Source organism: Onychomys torridus, chromosome 7 (genome assembly GCF_903995425.1).
Source record: "Onychomys torridus chromosome 7, mOncTor1.1, whole genome shotgun sequence".
Taxonomy (NCBI): Eukaryota; Metazoa; Chordata; class Mammalia; order Rodentia; family Cricetidae; genus Onychomys; species Onychomys torridus.
The window spans coordinates 25840795-25855494 of record NC_050449.1 but is presented as its reverse complement, the minus strand read 5'-3'; the positions used below and the strand labels follow the sequence as shown (position 1 = coordinate 25855494).

At 42.8% G+C, this 14700-nt stretch overlaps 1 protein-coding gene across 4 annotated transcripts in view; it reads left to right on the top strand.

Annotated features, from left to right (window-relative positions):
* The window catches only part of Aplp2 (amyloid beta precursor like protein 2), a 72964-nt gene that overhangs the window by 32380 nt on the left and 25884 nt on the right, over nt 1–14700 (top strand). For all 4 annotated transcript variants that reach the window (XM_036191932.1, XM_036191931.1, XM_036191930.1 and 1 more), the window contains exons 2-3: nt 2437–2610; nt 3935–4058. In XM_036191932.1, the coding sequence (XP_036047825.1) occupies nt 2437–2610; nt 3935–4058 (298 nt within the window). The remainder of the gene's footprint in view (nt 1–2436; nt 2611–3934; nt 4059–14700) is intronic.

Genomic DNA, 14700 nt, shown 5'->3' with positions numbered 1-14700 from the left:
ATACTATCCCTATCATCCTAGCCTTCCAAATGATTAGATCTGGTACCCTGAATCCTATTTGTTTAGTAGCTGCCTTCAATGTAAATATTCATACAAGATCATACATAGTTGAAACATTAAGAACTTTTAATCTTTTAACTCTAGTTCATTTGTAGATTGAGGAAACAATTTCAAATTTGTCTCTCCCCTTTTAAGAACTGTCAATTTTACGTGTATGGGGTTTACATGCATGTATATCTGTGCACTATATACCTGTTTAGTGCATGCAGAGGCCACAAGAGAATGCCCGTTTCTGTAGAACCAGAGTTACAGCTGCTTGTAAGCCACTATGTAGGTGCTGGGAGTTGAACCTGGACCTTTTAACTTGCTCCATCTCTCCAGCCCTTTGGTGTTTATTTCTTTCTTACTGTGCTTAATTTATACATTAAACTTTATTATGACATGGGCAAAGCATACTCAATTCAGCGTACTCCATAGTTTCAGGCATCCACTGGGGGTCCTGGGACATAGCTCCATGGATAAAGGACCACTATAACACTAAATGCACAGTTGTTCTTCAAGGACACATTGCTTGAGAGGAGCCTTGCATGCTGGGCATCTTGAAAATAACCCAACTTGATGTCCTCTTCTTCATTCTCCATATCTAATCTATCACCATGTCTTGCTTTGGCTTAAAATCTCTCAGCACTTCCAGTGATGAAGGCTGAGATTCTCCTGCTGCCAGACAATGTAGACCTGGTTCTACCATAGGGCTGTTCTTCCCTCGTAGCATTCACACCTCCCCACAAGCCTCACTTTCTTCCTCTGGAAGCTTCCTTTATTAGCTCTCTACTCAAACTGAGGTCATGTTCCTTTTAATGTTTTCTCAGTGCTTTATTCTTTTCCTCCTTAGGACTGTGAATCCAGTCACCTTTTTTAGTGTGAGTTTTGACTTGACACTAGATGGAGTACTGAGGAAGTGGGGCCATGAATTTTTGCTCATGCTTGTATACTGAGCCTTTAGCACTTTTGGTCAGAGCTGAGGACCGAACCCAGGGCCTTGCGCTTGCTAGGCAAGCACTCTATCACTGAGCTAAATCTCCAACCCCTAGCATGATGTTAATACAATTGCTTGATAAAGATTTTTTGTTGTTGTTGCATGAGTGAATTAAATAAATTATTGGAAGTTTTGACTGCTCTCTGTTTTCATGTTTTGTGTGTGAAGGAATAATAGCTTATATAGATAGCAATCATATTCAATGTCTTCCAAGTAGGCAGTAGTAGGGTTTGATTTCCTATTAGCTTTTCACTTCATGTATATATATATACAAAGATCATTTTAAAATTCTGGCTTACTTCCTGGGACAAGAATTAGTTTATATAAAGTGCCACAGGCCCACCAGCTCAGTCACTCAGGAAGCTGAGGCAGGAAGAGTTCAAGACAAGCCTGAGTAACCTTGTCTCAAAATAAAAAGTGTCTAGAAAGGGTAGGGCTAGGGTTCAGTGACAGACTGCAGGCCTAGCATGTGTGAGACCCTAGATTGATTTTTTTTGTTTTGTTTTGTTTTTGAGACAGGGTTTCTTTGTGTAGCTTTAGAGCCTTTCCTGGAACTCACTCTGTAGCCCAGGCAGGCCTTGAACTCGCAGAGATCCACCTGCCTCTGCGTCCCCGAGTGCTGGGATTAAAGGCGTGCACCACCACCGCCCAGCTTGAGACCCTAGATTGAGAGAGGGCACCTGAGATTATAAGACACGTTGAAAAAGAGATGATAACAAATAAACAGAGGTTGATAATGAACAACCATACCTATTCCTACCAACTGTAGTTTGAGACAGACCAGTATGATGCCGCTAGAGACTGGCCGTCCTTCCTGATATTCAGATCCTCTGATTTACAGTAGCTTGACCTGGGTTCTTGACCTGGGTTCCAGGAGTCAGTCAGCACAACCTGTTCATATTTAGGGGTTAGCTTCCATATATACAAAATTGAGTTTCCTTTTATCTGTCTTGAAATGCTTACTTTGAAACTTGAAAGGACTTCAGGTCTCTGCAGTTTTGGGTGGTTATTTTCTTATGTTATTTTCTTCTCCCCAGGGGTGGGTGGCGTTTGAGTGGGTGGGTGCAAGGGCCTTGACACACACGGAGGCCTAAGAACAACGCGCAGGAGTTGGTTCTCTGCTTCCACCACATGGGTCCTGGGGATCAAACACAGCTCGTCACAAGTGCCTTGACCTGTTTAGTCATCTTGGTGATTCTCTCCCCCCCCACTCCCAGACCACGTAGGATTCATACTTCAGCAGCTTTTATCCACCCTTTGGTTTCAGATCTTGAAGCATAACAAACAACTGGACTGAGTAGTTTAGCTGTAAGATGTTGATCCTGTATTAACTGTTAAGTGGCTGTGTCTGTCTGCATACCTTTTGACTAACCTGAAACCTCTGGTTTGTCTTTTGGTAGGCTCTTGCAGCCAATGCTGGGACGGGCTTTGCTGTTGCTGAGCCTCAGATTGCGATGTTTTGTGGGAAGCTGAACATGCATGTGAACATTCAGACTGGGAAATGGGAGCCTGACCCAACAGGTACCAAGAGCTGCCTTGGAACAAAGGAAGAAGTTCTTCAGTACTGCCAGGAGGTAAGAGTGTAGCCAGAAAGTTAGCACCCGCTTCTTTTTCTGGGTCAGCGTTACATGTGTTCCCCTGCCCAAGACCAAAGTACTCAGAACTAGAGCTCCAGCCCATTTCATCTCTAAATTTAGATATTGTAGAGGTTTTGCTTATTTGTCTTGTGAGCTCAGTTCTTTGCAGAAGGTTGGTAGGTACCTAGTCCTGTTTTAGAGAGATGGAAAGCAAAATGTCACGTGTGTATTTGTGGTTTTTGCTTGTTCATAGAAAGCTGCCAGTGTTGTGAAGGATCCTCTAGATATGAGTCAACTTAACCCTTTGCTTCAGTAACAAAAGAATGTGAGTTTAACTTCTTAATGAAGCCTCACATGTAGGATCGGGGTGAAGTATGGTTTTAATTCCATTAGAAGGTACTTTACAGACATGCCTCTATGTTTCACTTCAAGAGCTCATGTGTGAACTTAATACCCTGTCAGATTTGTTTTGGGTTGAAAGCCTGCTGCATTTGCCTTACACACAGACCACTCCCCCCCCCCCCCTTTTTTTTTTCTTCGAGGCAGGGTTTCTCTGTGTAGCTTTTGGAGCCTGTCCTGGAACTCACTCTGTAGATCAGGCTGACTTCAAACTCATAGAGATTCACCTGCCTCTGCCTCTTAAGTGCTGGGATTAAAGGCATGTGCCACCACTGCCCAGATTCCCTTTTTAAATGCAGTCCATGGGGGAGGAGTCAGAAATACAAGATAGCAAAAGAAAGTTAGCCTTTGTCCTGTCTGCTCTCACTGGAACTGGAGGGAGCAGGTGCAGCCTCCACATGCAGAACAACACTGGCAAGATTGTGGACCTGTACATGCATGCCGTGGAAATGATCCGGGAGCAACCACATCATTGGTGCCAGGGGACCCCATGTCCATCTAGATGAATGTGGCTAAGATTGACAAGTCACAGGCAGTTTAATGATCAGTTTAAAACATATGCTGTTAGAAAATATGCAAGTCAGATGATTCTGTTCTCCAATTGGCTAAGGCTGATGGTGTTGTCTCCAAAAAAAACCTTTTGACTAGAGGAAATTGAATATTATCTGTTACAAATAAACAGTGACAAAGGAAAACTAATAGTTGAGTATATTTTTATTTTTGTTGTTAGAACGTAGAATAGTGTAGTTTTTTCTTTTTTGGTTTTTCGAGGCAGGGTTTCTCTGTGTAGTTTTGGTGCCTGTCCTGGATCTCGCGCTGTAGACCAGGCTGGCCTCGAACTCACCGAGATCCCCTGGCTCTGCCTCCCAAATGCTGAGATTAAAGGCATGCGCCACCAATTGTTGTTGTTGTTCTTAAACAGATATATCCAGAGCTGCAGATCACAAATGTGATGGAAGCAAACCAGCCAGTCAGTATTGATGGCTGGTGCCGAAGGGACAAAAAACAGTGCAAGAGTCACATTGTCATTCCATTCAAGTGTCTTGGTAAGTGTCTTTGGTTGCCTTTTAGAAGTATTCCTCCCAGTATTCTTAGCTCCCAGTAAAGTAGCTCTACATATGTTAAAATAAAGTTACTGGAGGAATTTCTCCTATGGGTACTCGGTGCCTCCTGTATTGCTGGTAGATTTCTCTGGAACTAACTGCCTCTCCCATTGTGAACCTCTTGTCTCTGGAGGATAAGCCTTTTCTAGGACATTACCTGCAAAGCAAGCAGATTTACCCTTAACATTAACCATTTGAATTCAATGCTAAGAGAGATAGTTGAGAACAGCACTAAAGAAAGCAGCCAAGAAAAAGGGTCCCCTGTTCCCTACAGTTCATCCTGTTCAAATTGGCTGTTAGTCAAATTAGTAGTAGTTCTCGGGCAAGGAAAATGACTCATTGGCATATGGCCAGGTACCAGGGCCAGATGCTGTATAGACCTGCCATTCTGAAATGCTGGGGCTTTACCCAGGTGTTGCCACGTCTTTGCTGGTGCTAACATTTAGTGCCAGCTTGACAGTGTGTTCCTCAGAAACAGGGTTGTTACTTAGTGAATGTAGGCAGTCATCTTAGCCCTTTCTTGCCTGACCCGTGAATAACTCTAGTCTGCAAGATTCAAGAACAGATTGGGTCACAGATGCTAGTAAGTGTAGAGCACTTGGAATTGGTCCAAAATGGTATTAACACACGGGAGGGAGGACTAACTGACACCTGAGGAGTTCTTTAGATCTAATTTGAGCCATCTGTGAAATTTATTCTCAGCCATGTGGTGGTGGTGTATACCTTTGAGGCTAGCCTGGTCTACATAGTGAATTCCAGGACAACCAGGGCTACACAGAGAAACCCTGTCTTGAAAAACAAACAAACAAAAAGCAAAAATAGATTTTAATTCTCACTTCATTAAAACTTTCCCTTAAGTACAGACATGAGCAAAATGAGTAAGTTGCTTTTATTAGGCTTATGTGTAGTGAGAAAGAATGGCCAAGTCAGAGGGAGAAGTAGACCAGAACTGCACAAAGTCTGCAGCAACTTTAGGTTGCTGTACAGCATTCGTTAGTGGGAAGGAAGGAAGGACATTATGTATGCTTAGCCATCGCCTTTCAATCTGAACGTCTTGCAGTGTAACGTGAAGTGTGCTAAAATCTTTGTATGATGTGCTTTAAGATGGTGTTCCTTTATTTGGCTCCGAGAAATCTGTCTGTAAAATTCTCAAACGTTAACTGAAACACTTGACGTTTCAGCCTCATTTGTTTGTTTGTGTGTTTGTTTGTTTGTTTTGAGCCCTCTGATTTTGACAGTATAGCCCTTGCCGTCTTGAAACTCTCTGCAGACCAGGTTGGCTTAGAACTCACAGAGATCCGCCTGCCTCCCAAGTTCTGGCATTAAACACATGTGCCACTGCGCTCAGCTTAGTTTGATCATTCTTGAATCTTTGAACAACCTCCTCTCTTCCTAACACTGTTTCTCATGGTTTCTGTGGTTAAAAAGTAAGTCCCATGTGTATCATCTGAGATGAAACGAAAGTGGCATTGTTCAGTCTGAGTGCGTTGTGGAGGTTAGTTGTACAGTGCACAGCATGTGCTAAGGTGGTAGGCCCTGATAGTGAGCTGCTATTGGGCCTAACTGCTTTCCTTTAAAACTTGTGTTTGTTCAGAGGTGCTGTTAAAAAAACAAAAACATTAAGACACCCAGGATGCTGACAGTCTAGAAGATGTGAGTTTCTGGCATACACCTTCTTCCGTCAGATGCCTCTTCTCGTGTTCAGCTTTTTGTCACTTCGTGTCTGGACTGTGATAGCAGCCTTCATGCCTGTTTCTCGGTCATGCTCCCAGTTTTTTGCCTTTGGTGATTAAAGGTGAAGATCAAGTTGTGTTCTTGCTTAAGATTCTATAGTTTCTCTCCTTTATCCAAGTAAATAATGTCGAAGCTCTTTTCTTAGCATGACTTAGAAACTCCACAATCTGATCCTCCTTTAGCCCTGCCCTGTTGGTTACCTGCCCTGCCTGGCCTTTGCTTCCCACTGCGTCACCATTGGACAGCTTGGGTTTGTCTGTTCTTCCTGGTTTTTTGAAAACATTTTTTAGTGTTGTCTGTGTGTGTGAATGATGCGGGGCAGAGAAGGCATGTGCCGCCACGCACATGTAGAAGCCAGAGAACAAGCTTGGTGGAGTTGGCGCTCTCCTCCCACCTGTATGTGGTTTCTGGAGTTGCTCTCAGGTCACTAGGCTTGTGCAGCAAGCGCCTTTACCTGCTGAGCCATCTCGTCAGCCTCTGGTGTATGTGTTTTTGAGAGCAGTGTCAACATTGACGTCACACAACTCCCAATAACAGCGTTAATCTGCTATGCTCCTATTGATAACTCATCAGCTGGTTAAGATATTGCTGGTGTTCGTGTCATTAGGCGCCGATTGCTCAGATTTGGCTTGTGGATGCCTCTTTATGTTCCTGGGTCCTTTTAACATGCCTTTATCTTTCTTTTAGGATCTGCTCTCTGGTATAAAACATGCCCATCCTGTGATTTTTTTTTTTTTTTCCCTTCTCTCCTGCAGTCAGCCATTTCTTCAAGAATTGACCTTGGTTTGAGTGGTAATGGTACTTAGCAACTGAGATGATGGACAGTAGTTGTAGCTTAGTTCTGTCAAGGCTGTCACTGTTTCTTGGCCCACCTGTCCAACAGAGCTAAGAAATATGTTATGTGCGTTATGTATACATGGACCTAGATCTGCGTTTCCATATAGACCTCTGTATGTATTAAAAACCAGGGGCACAATGAGTGAAGCTTGCTGCAATACCTGAGAACCCTGACTTGAGATCACCAGCACCCACATAAAAGTTAGATATGGCAGCATGTATCTATAACCCCAGGGCTGGGGCTGGGATGGAGATTGAGATCTTACTGGCCAGCCAGTCTTAACCAAAGCAGTGAGCTCTACCCTCAGTGAGAGACCTTGTCTCATAAAATGAGGTAGAGACAGAGGAAGACCTCCAACATGACCTCTGGCCTGAATATGTGCATACACATGAGTCCACCACACAGATACTAGATAAGCTCACAGTGAGTGTGCCAGCCAGTTCCAGTGTATTCTGCTCCATGCATCATGAATAATCAGTCTCTGTTTTTTAAAAAATAGGTTTGAAAAGATATAATTTATGTGCTAAATAGCCTACCCATTTTGAAATATTCAGTTAAATGGTTTATACTCTAGCAGTAATGTTATACATCCACAGATAATTGTAACTATTACTAATTTTTACAGTGTGTGGGGAGGGTTAGAGGACAACTTGTAGATCTCTCCCTCCACTGTTGGGGGAGGTGTCTCTAATGGATTTATTAAGGCAACTCCATGTAGTTAAAAGGGAGGTTTATTTGGGGGTAACTCACAACAAGTAAAGGGATTACAGGATCCGGGAGAGGTGAAGTGCAATCCAGCGGGGTTCTCTGGAGAACTCTGTTCGGTCTACCATCCAGCATTCGGGATCACCAGGAATGAAGAGAGCCGGCACATCCCGACCTTGGGTCTTAAGGGCTCTTATCTCGGCCCTGCCTCAGGGGCAGGTCATAGGTAGGCACAACAGTTACCGTAAGCCTCACTGGGGGTGGTATTTCCAGGTCAAAAACGGGAACAGCTACCCACTACATGTCTCTGAGATCAAACCCAGGCAGCAAGCTTCTCAGTGCAAGCACCTTCACCTATTGAGCCTCCTCACTGGCTCCTATTGATAATTCTTTTTATATTATATGTCAAGGGTGAGACTATAATAAAAAGTGAGAGTCCTATACCCATATTTACCCAGAGAGTCACGGTGCATCCTTTTACATGTACTGAGATGAATATTGCATATTGCAGTAGAGAGATGATAGGAAAGAGATTGGCTTCAGCCTGAAATCTCTTTTAAGATATTACAGTCTCAAGCCAGGCTTGGTGGTAGCACAAACAGGTGAGTTTGAGACCAGGCTGGTCTACATAGTGAGTTCCAGGCCAGCCATAGTTACATATTGATGCCCTGTCTTTAAACATAGAAAAACAGATATTGTTGCCTAGAAACAACAATGTCTCAGGCAAAAGCACTTGACATGGGATCTACAGGGTAAGAAAAGAACCCACTTCCAAAAGTTGTCTTTTGACTGCTACACATAACCACTCTCTCACACAAAGTAATAACAAATATGTATATTTTAAAGTCAGTCATGGTGGTATACACCTTTAATCATAGCTCTCGGGAGGCAGAGCCAGAAGAATCTCTTTGAGTTTCAGGCCAGCCTGGTCTTTATAGTGAGTTCCAGGATAGTCAGGGCTACATGGAGGGACCCTGACTCAAAACAAAACAAACCAAAAACTCAAAAAACTTCTGCCTGGTAAATCTGAAGAAGATAGGGAGAACAAATGAAAAGTAGCTATATGTTGATTGGGCACCTCTGTTAATTAGTTTGGATATCCGATGTCCTGGAATTCTTACCTCTTTTTTTTTCTTTTTAAGATTTAACTTTAATTAGGTATGGGAGTAATGTACACATGAATGCAGGTGCCCATGGAAGTAGAGGCATTGATTCCCTCTAGAGCTAGAGCTGGGTGTGATTGTGAGCCACCAGATTTGGAAGCTGGGAACTGAACTCAGGTCTTCTGTAAGAGCAATAGACACTCTTAACCATCTCTCTAACTCACCTATGTCTTCTTTTTTTCTGTTTTGTATGTATGGATGCCTTGCCTGCATGTATGTTTGTGCTTATGCATGGTGTATGCACACCACCTTTGTGGCTGGTTCCTCCTTCAGAGGACATCAGATTCCCTGGAAATGAAGTTATAGACATTTGTGAGCCATTGAGTGGGTGCTGAGAATTGAACCTGAGTCCTCTGGAAGAGCTGAGTCCCTTTAAAGGCTCTGTCATCTCTCCATTACACACACACACACACACACACACACACACACACACACACACACACACACACACACACACACACACACCCTCCCCATTTTGTTTTGTTGTGGCCATTTTGTAGATTAGACAGTTGAATGTGTGTTTGGGTCTGTCCACACAGTGCCCTAAGCAACATAGGGAGGGGTCTGCTGTGCCTGTCTGCTGTGGGTGATGTTTGCTTCATACTGTTTTTGCTAGGTTAAAGAAAAGAATTATGCTTTCTTTCTTTGTTTTTGTTTTGTTAGAGGGTGTATACAGCCCAGGCTGGCCTCAAATTTGTATGTAACTAAGGATGACCTTGAACTTATAATCATTTGTCTCCAGCTCCTTTGTGCTGGTATTAGGGGCACATGCCACATACCTGAGTTTTGGGTTGTTTTTGTTTTTGGGGGGGGGGGTATTAGAAACTGAACCTAGGGCTTCTTGCATGCTGAGCAAGCATTCTACCACGTGAGTTAGAACTCCAATGCCAAGGGCAGCGTCTTGGTCACAGATTGAAAGTGAGCTGCTAGCAGGATTTGCATGAGGTCCAGTGTGGCACTATCAGTAGGTGTCTGTCCACTGCATCTCTCATCCATGCTGTCAACCAGTGTGACGTGTGTAGATATGTGGTATATTAATCAGAAGGCACAGTTCAGTCTTTTCCTGCCTCAGAATGAACCTTCTGTTTAACTATAAAACATCAGAGACCCAAGTGAGGCAGAATTGCATGAAAAAGTAAAACTTCAGGTGTTTGGGGGACGAGTGTAGTCACACCTGCCGTTCTGTGGCTTGTGCATCATTACAGGTGTTCTTTTTCAGGTCTTTTAGCCTTTGAATTTACCATAGCCCCCAGACATTCTCCCTGGTGCCAGAGTGGATCCTTGTGCAAGGTTAGTGTTTCTGCAGTGGGAATCTGGAGTTGATTCCGTAGAGCCCTGCTGACCTCAGAGATGTCTGCCAGGGGTTTGTTTACTAGCCAGACTTGACTAAGCTATCTTTGAGCTATAGCCTGCCGCGCCCCATAAGTGGTTCTTCCTTGCAGCTGGCAGTACTTCTGCAGTAGATTTCTTTACATGTATAGTAGTGTTGGGGTCTTACCCAAGTGGTAGACAGCCCTTGTTAGTCTAAAAGGAATTTCAGCGTCTTAGAAAACCTGGAAGGCTGCCATAGTTTTTCCTGACTGGGCTGAAATGGTAAAAAGGAAAGCTGAGTTGGAAGCAACTCAGAACTGCAGCTTATCAGAGTAGGTTTTGTGTATGCTGTTTGTTGGGCATCCCAAACAGTTTATTCTGTGTTTGTACAGTGATTTAGGAAATCATATGGCCACTATATGGTACTAAAAGTGGTTATATTGAAGACTGTTACAAAGCTAGATACAAATTTTTAAAGTGAGACAAAGAATTTTCATTGTTATAAAACTTGACAAATAATGATCCGCTGAGGTAAGTTTTCCCCGTAGAGTCTTCTAGCAAATTACTGTAAAAAAGCAAAGTGGAGCAGTGAGGGGAGAGAGCTGGTGCTGAAGTTCAGATGCATTTCCTCTAAATTCGCTGTTCGGAAAGTTTGTTTTTTAATAAAAGGAGTTTGCAATGGGGTAGGAAGTAAAAATGGTCAATTCCAGTTTCTGGATTCAGTTAGCCATGATGAACATTTTGTTATATAAATGGGACGTTTCTTTCAGGTGTTCCTAAGTAAGATAAGATTGCCAAGGCTCTTTAAAAATCGACCTTGGTGCCGGGCAGCGGTGGCGCATGCCTTGAATCCCAGCACTCAGGAGGCAGAGCCTGGCGGATCTCTGTGAGTTCAAGGCCAGCCTGGTCTACCAAGTGAGTTCCAGGAAAGGCGCAAAACTACACAGAGAAACCCTGATTCGAAAAACCAAAAAAAAAAAAAAAAGAAAGAAAAAAAAAAGAAAAAAAGAAAAGAAAGAAACAAACAAATCAACCTTGGGCTACTTTTAGAGTTACACTTGTCATTGCCGGAGACAGCCTGGCCTTAAGTTAACCAACTTGAGGGAAGAGGGAGTAGGGATGCAGAGTAGGTTCTTTGCTTTTGTTTAATGATACTGTTTTGTTCTGTTGAGACAAGTCTCACTGTGTGGCCCTGGCCAGCAACCCCTCCCCTCCCCCAAACCAGTGCTGGGACTCATGATGTATGCTGCCACAGCTAGCATTTGCTTCTTAATTTTGAGTTTATCAAGCCATGGTAGAAAATCCATGTTAACGACAGCTGTATTGCTTATGATAGTATTCTGTCATGTGTAGATACCATCATTTAATTTCTTCTTGGTGACTATTTTTATATTAATAACACTGGAACAGATAACTCTGTTCATTTGTTTTATTACTTCCTTAGAATAAAAATTTTAAATTAGAATCACTTAGATTTTTGTTTTTATTTTTAAGAGCTTAGTTTATAGTAGGTCCCATGTCTTTGATCCCAGCATTCAGAAGGCATAGTAAGATAGATTACTATGAATTTGAGGCCAGCCTGATTTACAGTTAGTTCTAGGCCAAACAGGGCTACACAGTGAGTCCCTGTCTGGATCCCCAGACTCCCCAAAATAGGAGTTCAGTGTATTTTCAAATGTAACTTTATTCTGTTTTTTTTTTTTTTTTTAAGATTGATTCATTTATTGAATAGCTAAAAAGTGATGGTGTTTAACTTATAATGCCTTTACTTAAAGACTTGATATTTACAAGAATTGTATTTTAAATTTTAATGCTGAAATATTTCAAGCATCCTGAAAAGTTAAAACAAAATGATACTGTTTAAAAACAGTTCTTTAATGTTTTGCCCTGCGTTCTCTGCCCCACCCCCATGGATGAGAATGTTGGGAAGTCCTGTCCTTGGTTTGCTTTACTCCCTCCCTGTCAGGTAACTGAAATGAATGATAAACGGCGCTGGTTACGGTGTGGAAAGTCAACGGTCACGACACAACCCAGTATTTGTTTTAGAGCTTTATTAGGAGGAAGAGGGGTGGGGAGAAGAACCAGGCCTGGGAGAGGAGCACGTGTGGAGAGAGGGAAAGATGATGGGGAGAGACAGAAGAGAGAGGTGGTGGGGTCTGCGTTAGCACGCCATGCCTATGTGATCACCAGCACACACTGAGGACATAAGACACAAGCCCTCTGCTCAACTCCTGAACTGCGCGTGTGTGGTCAAGCAACTGGAGTAGAATTCTAGCAGTGACCACTACCAGGGTACATTTGACATCATTCGGGAGTTTATCCAAGATGTTAGACAAGTAGATTAAAGGGATTCTGTTAAGCCTGATATACAGTACTTCATTGTTATAGGCATTTATATATGTTTATTTTCTATAGAATACACATGAAGTAGTGAAATTGCTGATTTCGCTTTTTTCTGATGTTGCAATTGTATATAAAAAGGTAGAGGTTATAAGTTAAGGTGCATTAACTCTTACTGTATACAGGTTCTACCTTGGCTAGGTCCTGAGGGTCCTGAAAGAGCAGCATTCTCTAACTTCACTTGCTGTCCTGCTTTCCTGTCCTGTTGAGTTTAACAGTGTCGTGAAAGCCAGTTGTCATGTGTAACATTGTTTCCATGTAGGGAGACTGCTTAAAACGGCTGGAACTTAGGGTAAAGGCACAGGTTCATCCCTCTTCTTTTCCTGTGAAGAGACACTATGACCAGAGTAATTCTTTAAAAAAACAAAAACAAACAAACAAAAACATGTAATTGGGGCTGGCTTAACAGGTTCAGAGGTTTAGTCCTTTATCATGGCGGAAAGCCTGGCAGCACACAGGCAGACATGGTGCTGGAGAGGAACTGAGAGTTTTACAGCTGATCAACAGGCAGCAGGAAGAAAGAGCCTGGCTTGGACCTTTGAAACCTCAAAGCTCACCTCCTGTTGACAGTTTCTCCAACAAGGCCACACCTCTTCATCCTTTTGAAGTGGTGCTGCTCCCTGATGAGTCAGCATTCAGTTATATGAGCCTGTGGGAGCCATTCTCATCGAAACCACCATGACCCACTTAGTAGATCAGTGACTCCCCTTTTCTTAACTCACAGACCCAGCCATGATGTCAGAATTGGTCATGGTTCTGCATAGTCTTTCTCAGAGCTAAGCCAGACATCGTTTCTTAGTATACTGTGTCTATGCACACACTCTCTCTTTTCTTTTTCTTTTTCTTTCTTTCTTTCTTTCTTCTTTTTTTTTTTTTTTGAGACAGGGTTTCTGATAGCCCTGACTATCCCAGAATTCCCTTTAGTAGACCAGCCTAGCCTCTTGACTCAGAGATCTGCCTGCCTCTCTCTCTAGAGTTCTGGGATTAAAGGGATATGCCACCACCTACCACACCTGGCTCACTTTGCTTTCTTTTTGCACTCCCCATACCTAACCTCAGGCTAGCTTGTTTGCTCTCCCATATTCCTTACTTGATCTTTGTCCTAGCAAAGAAAGCACCCATAGCCCCTCTTTATTTTATTCCACTTAGATAGACCCTGTATGGACATACAGATGTGTCAAAATCACCTGGAAATCAAGTTACTGAGGCCACCCTTACATGGCCTAATCAGAATCTCTGGGCAGTAATTGAGTTACTTACACACACACACAGACACACACTCTCTTTCTAGATTATGGAAAATTAATAAACATATCTAAATGTTTGAATTAGTGATAATATTAATCTTCACATCTATCTTTTTCCCATCTGTGTAACAGTCAGTGCAGGAGTCCACATCACTGTATCTGAAAGCAAGCCAGACTTCTTCCGTCCCTCCAAAGTTGAGACAAAAAGAGAAAAGAATTAGCAGTCAACATCTCTACCCTTTGCCTAGATTTTTAAATTATTTTCTGACTTCTCGCAGCCCCTCAGCACCTCCCACATACACTTTTGTTTGACAGGGCTTGTCTGTGGCACCTTGACTATCCTAGAACTAGCTTTGTAGATCAGGCTGGCTTGGAACTCAGAGATCTGCCTGCCTCTGCCTCCTGAGTGTTGGGATTAAAAGTTTGGGTCACCACTGCCTGGCCCATATACACTCTTGATTTCTAAACCATTTCAAAATAAATTGGGACATTGAAACAGCTCACTTCTAAACAGCTTAAGCTTGCTTTTGAAAGCAGGAGCAGTCTACTGTATAATGATAATACAGTCACTACACTTTAAGAAATTTCCCTCAATAGTCAAATAATCTCATTTTTAGTTTCCTTTTTTAGTTGTTTGTTTTTTGATTTTGAGGCAGGGATTCTCTGTGTAACCCTGGCTGTCCTGGAACTCGTTCTGGAAATAAGGCTGGCTTTAAACTCAAAGAGATTCTCCTGCCTCTGCGTCCCCAATGCTGTGATTAAAGGTGTGTGCTACCGCTGCCTGGCTATAGTTTCCTTTAACAAAAGAATCACACATTATATTTGACCCAGGGGAGTTTCTCATCTTCAATGACAATATATTTTGAGTCCAGACCATTTGTATAATGTCTTCTTTAGGGTTTCTGTTGCTGTGAAGAGACACCATGACCATGGTAACTCTTATAAAGGAAAACATTTAATTGGGGCTGTCTTGCAGTTCAGAGGTTTAGTCCACTATCATCATGGCGGGGAGCATGAAAGCATGCAGGCAGACATGGTGCTGAGAGGTAGCTGAGAGTTCTACATCTAGATCAGCAGACAGCAGGAAGAGAGTGAGACACTGGGCCTACCTTGAGCATCTGAGACCTCAAACACCACCCCCACTCCCAGTGCCTTACTTCCTCCAACAAGACCACACCTACTCCAAC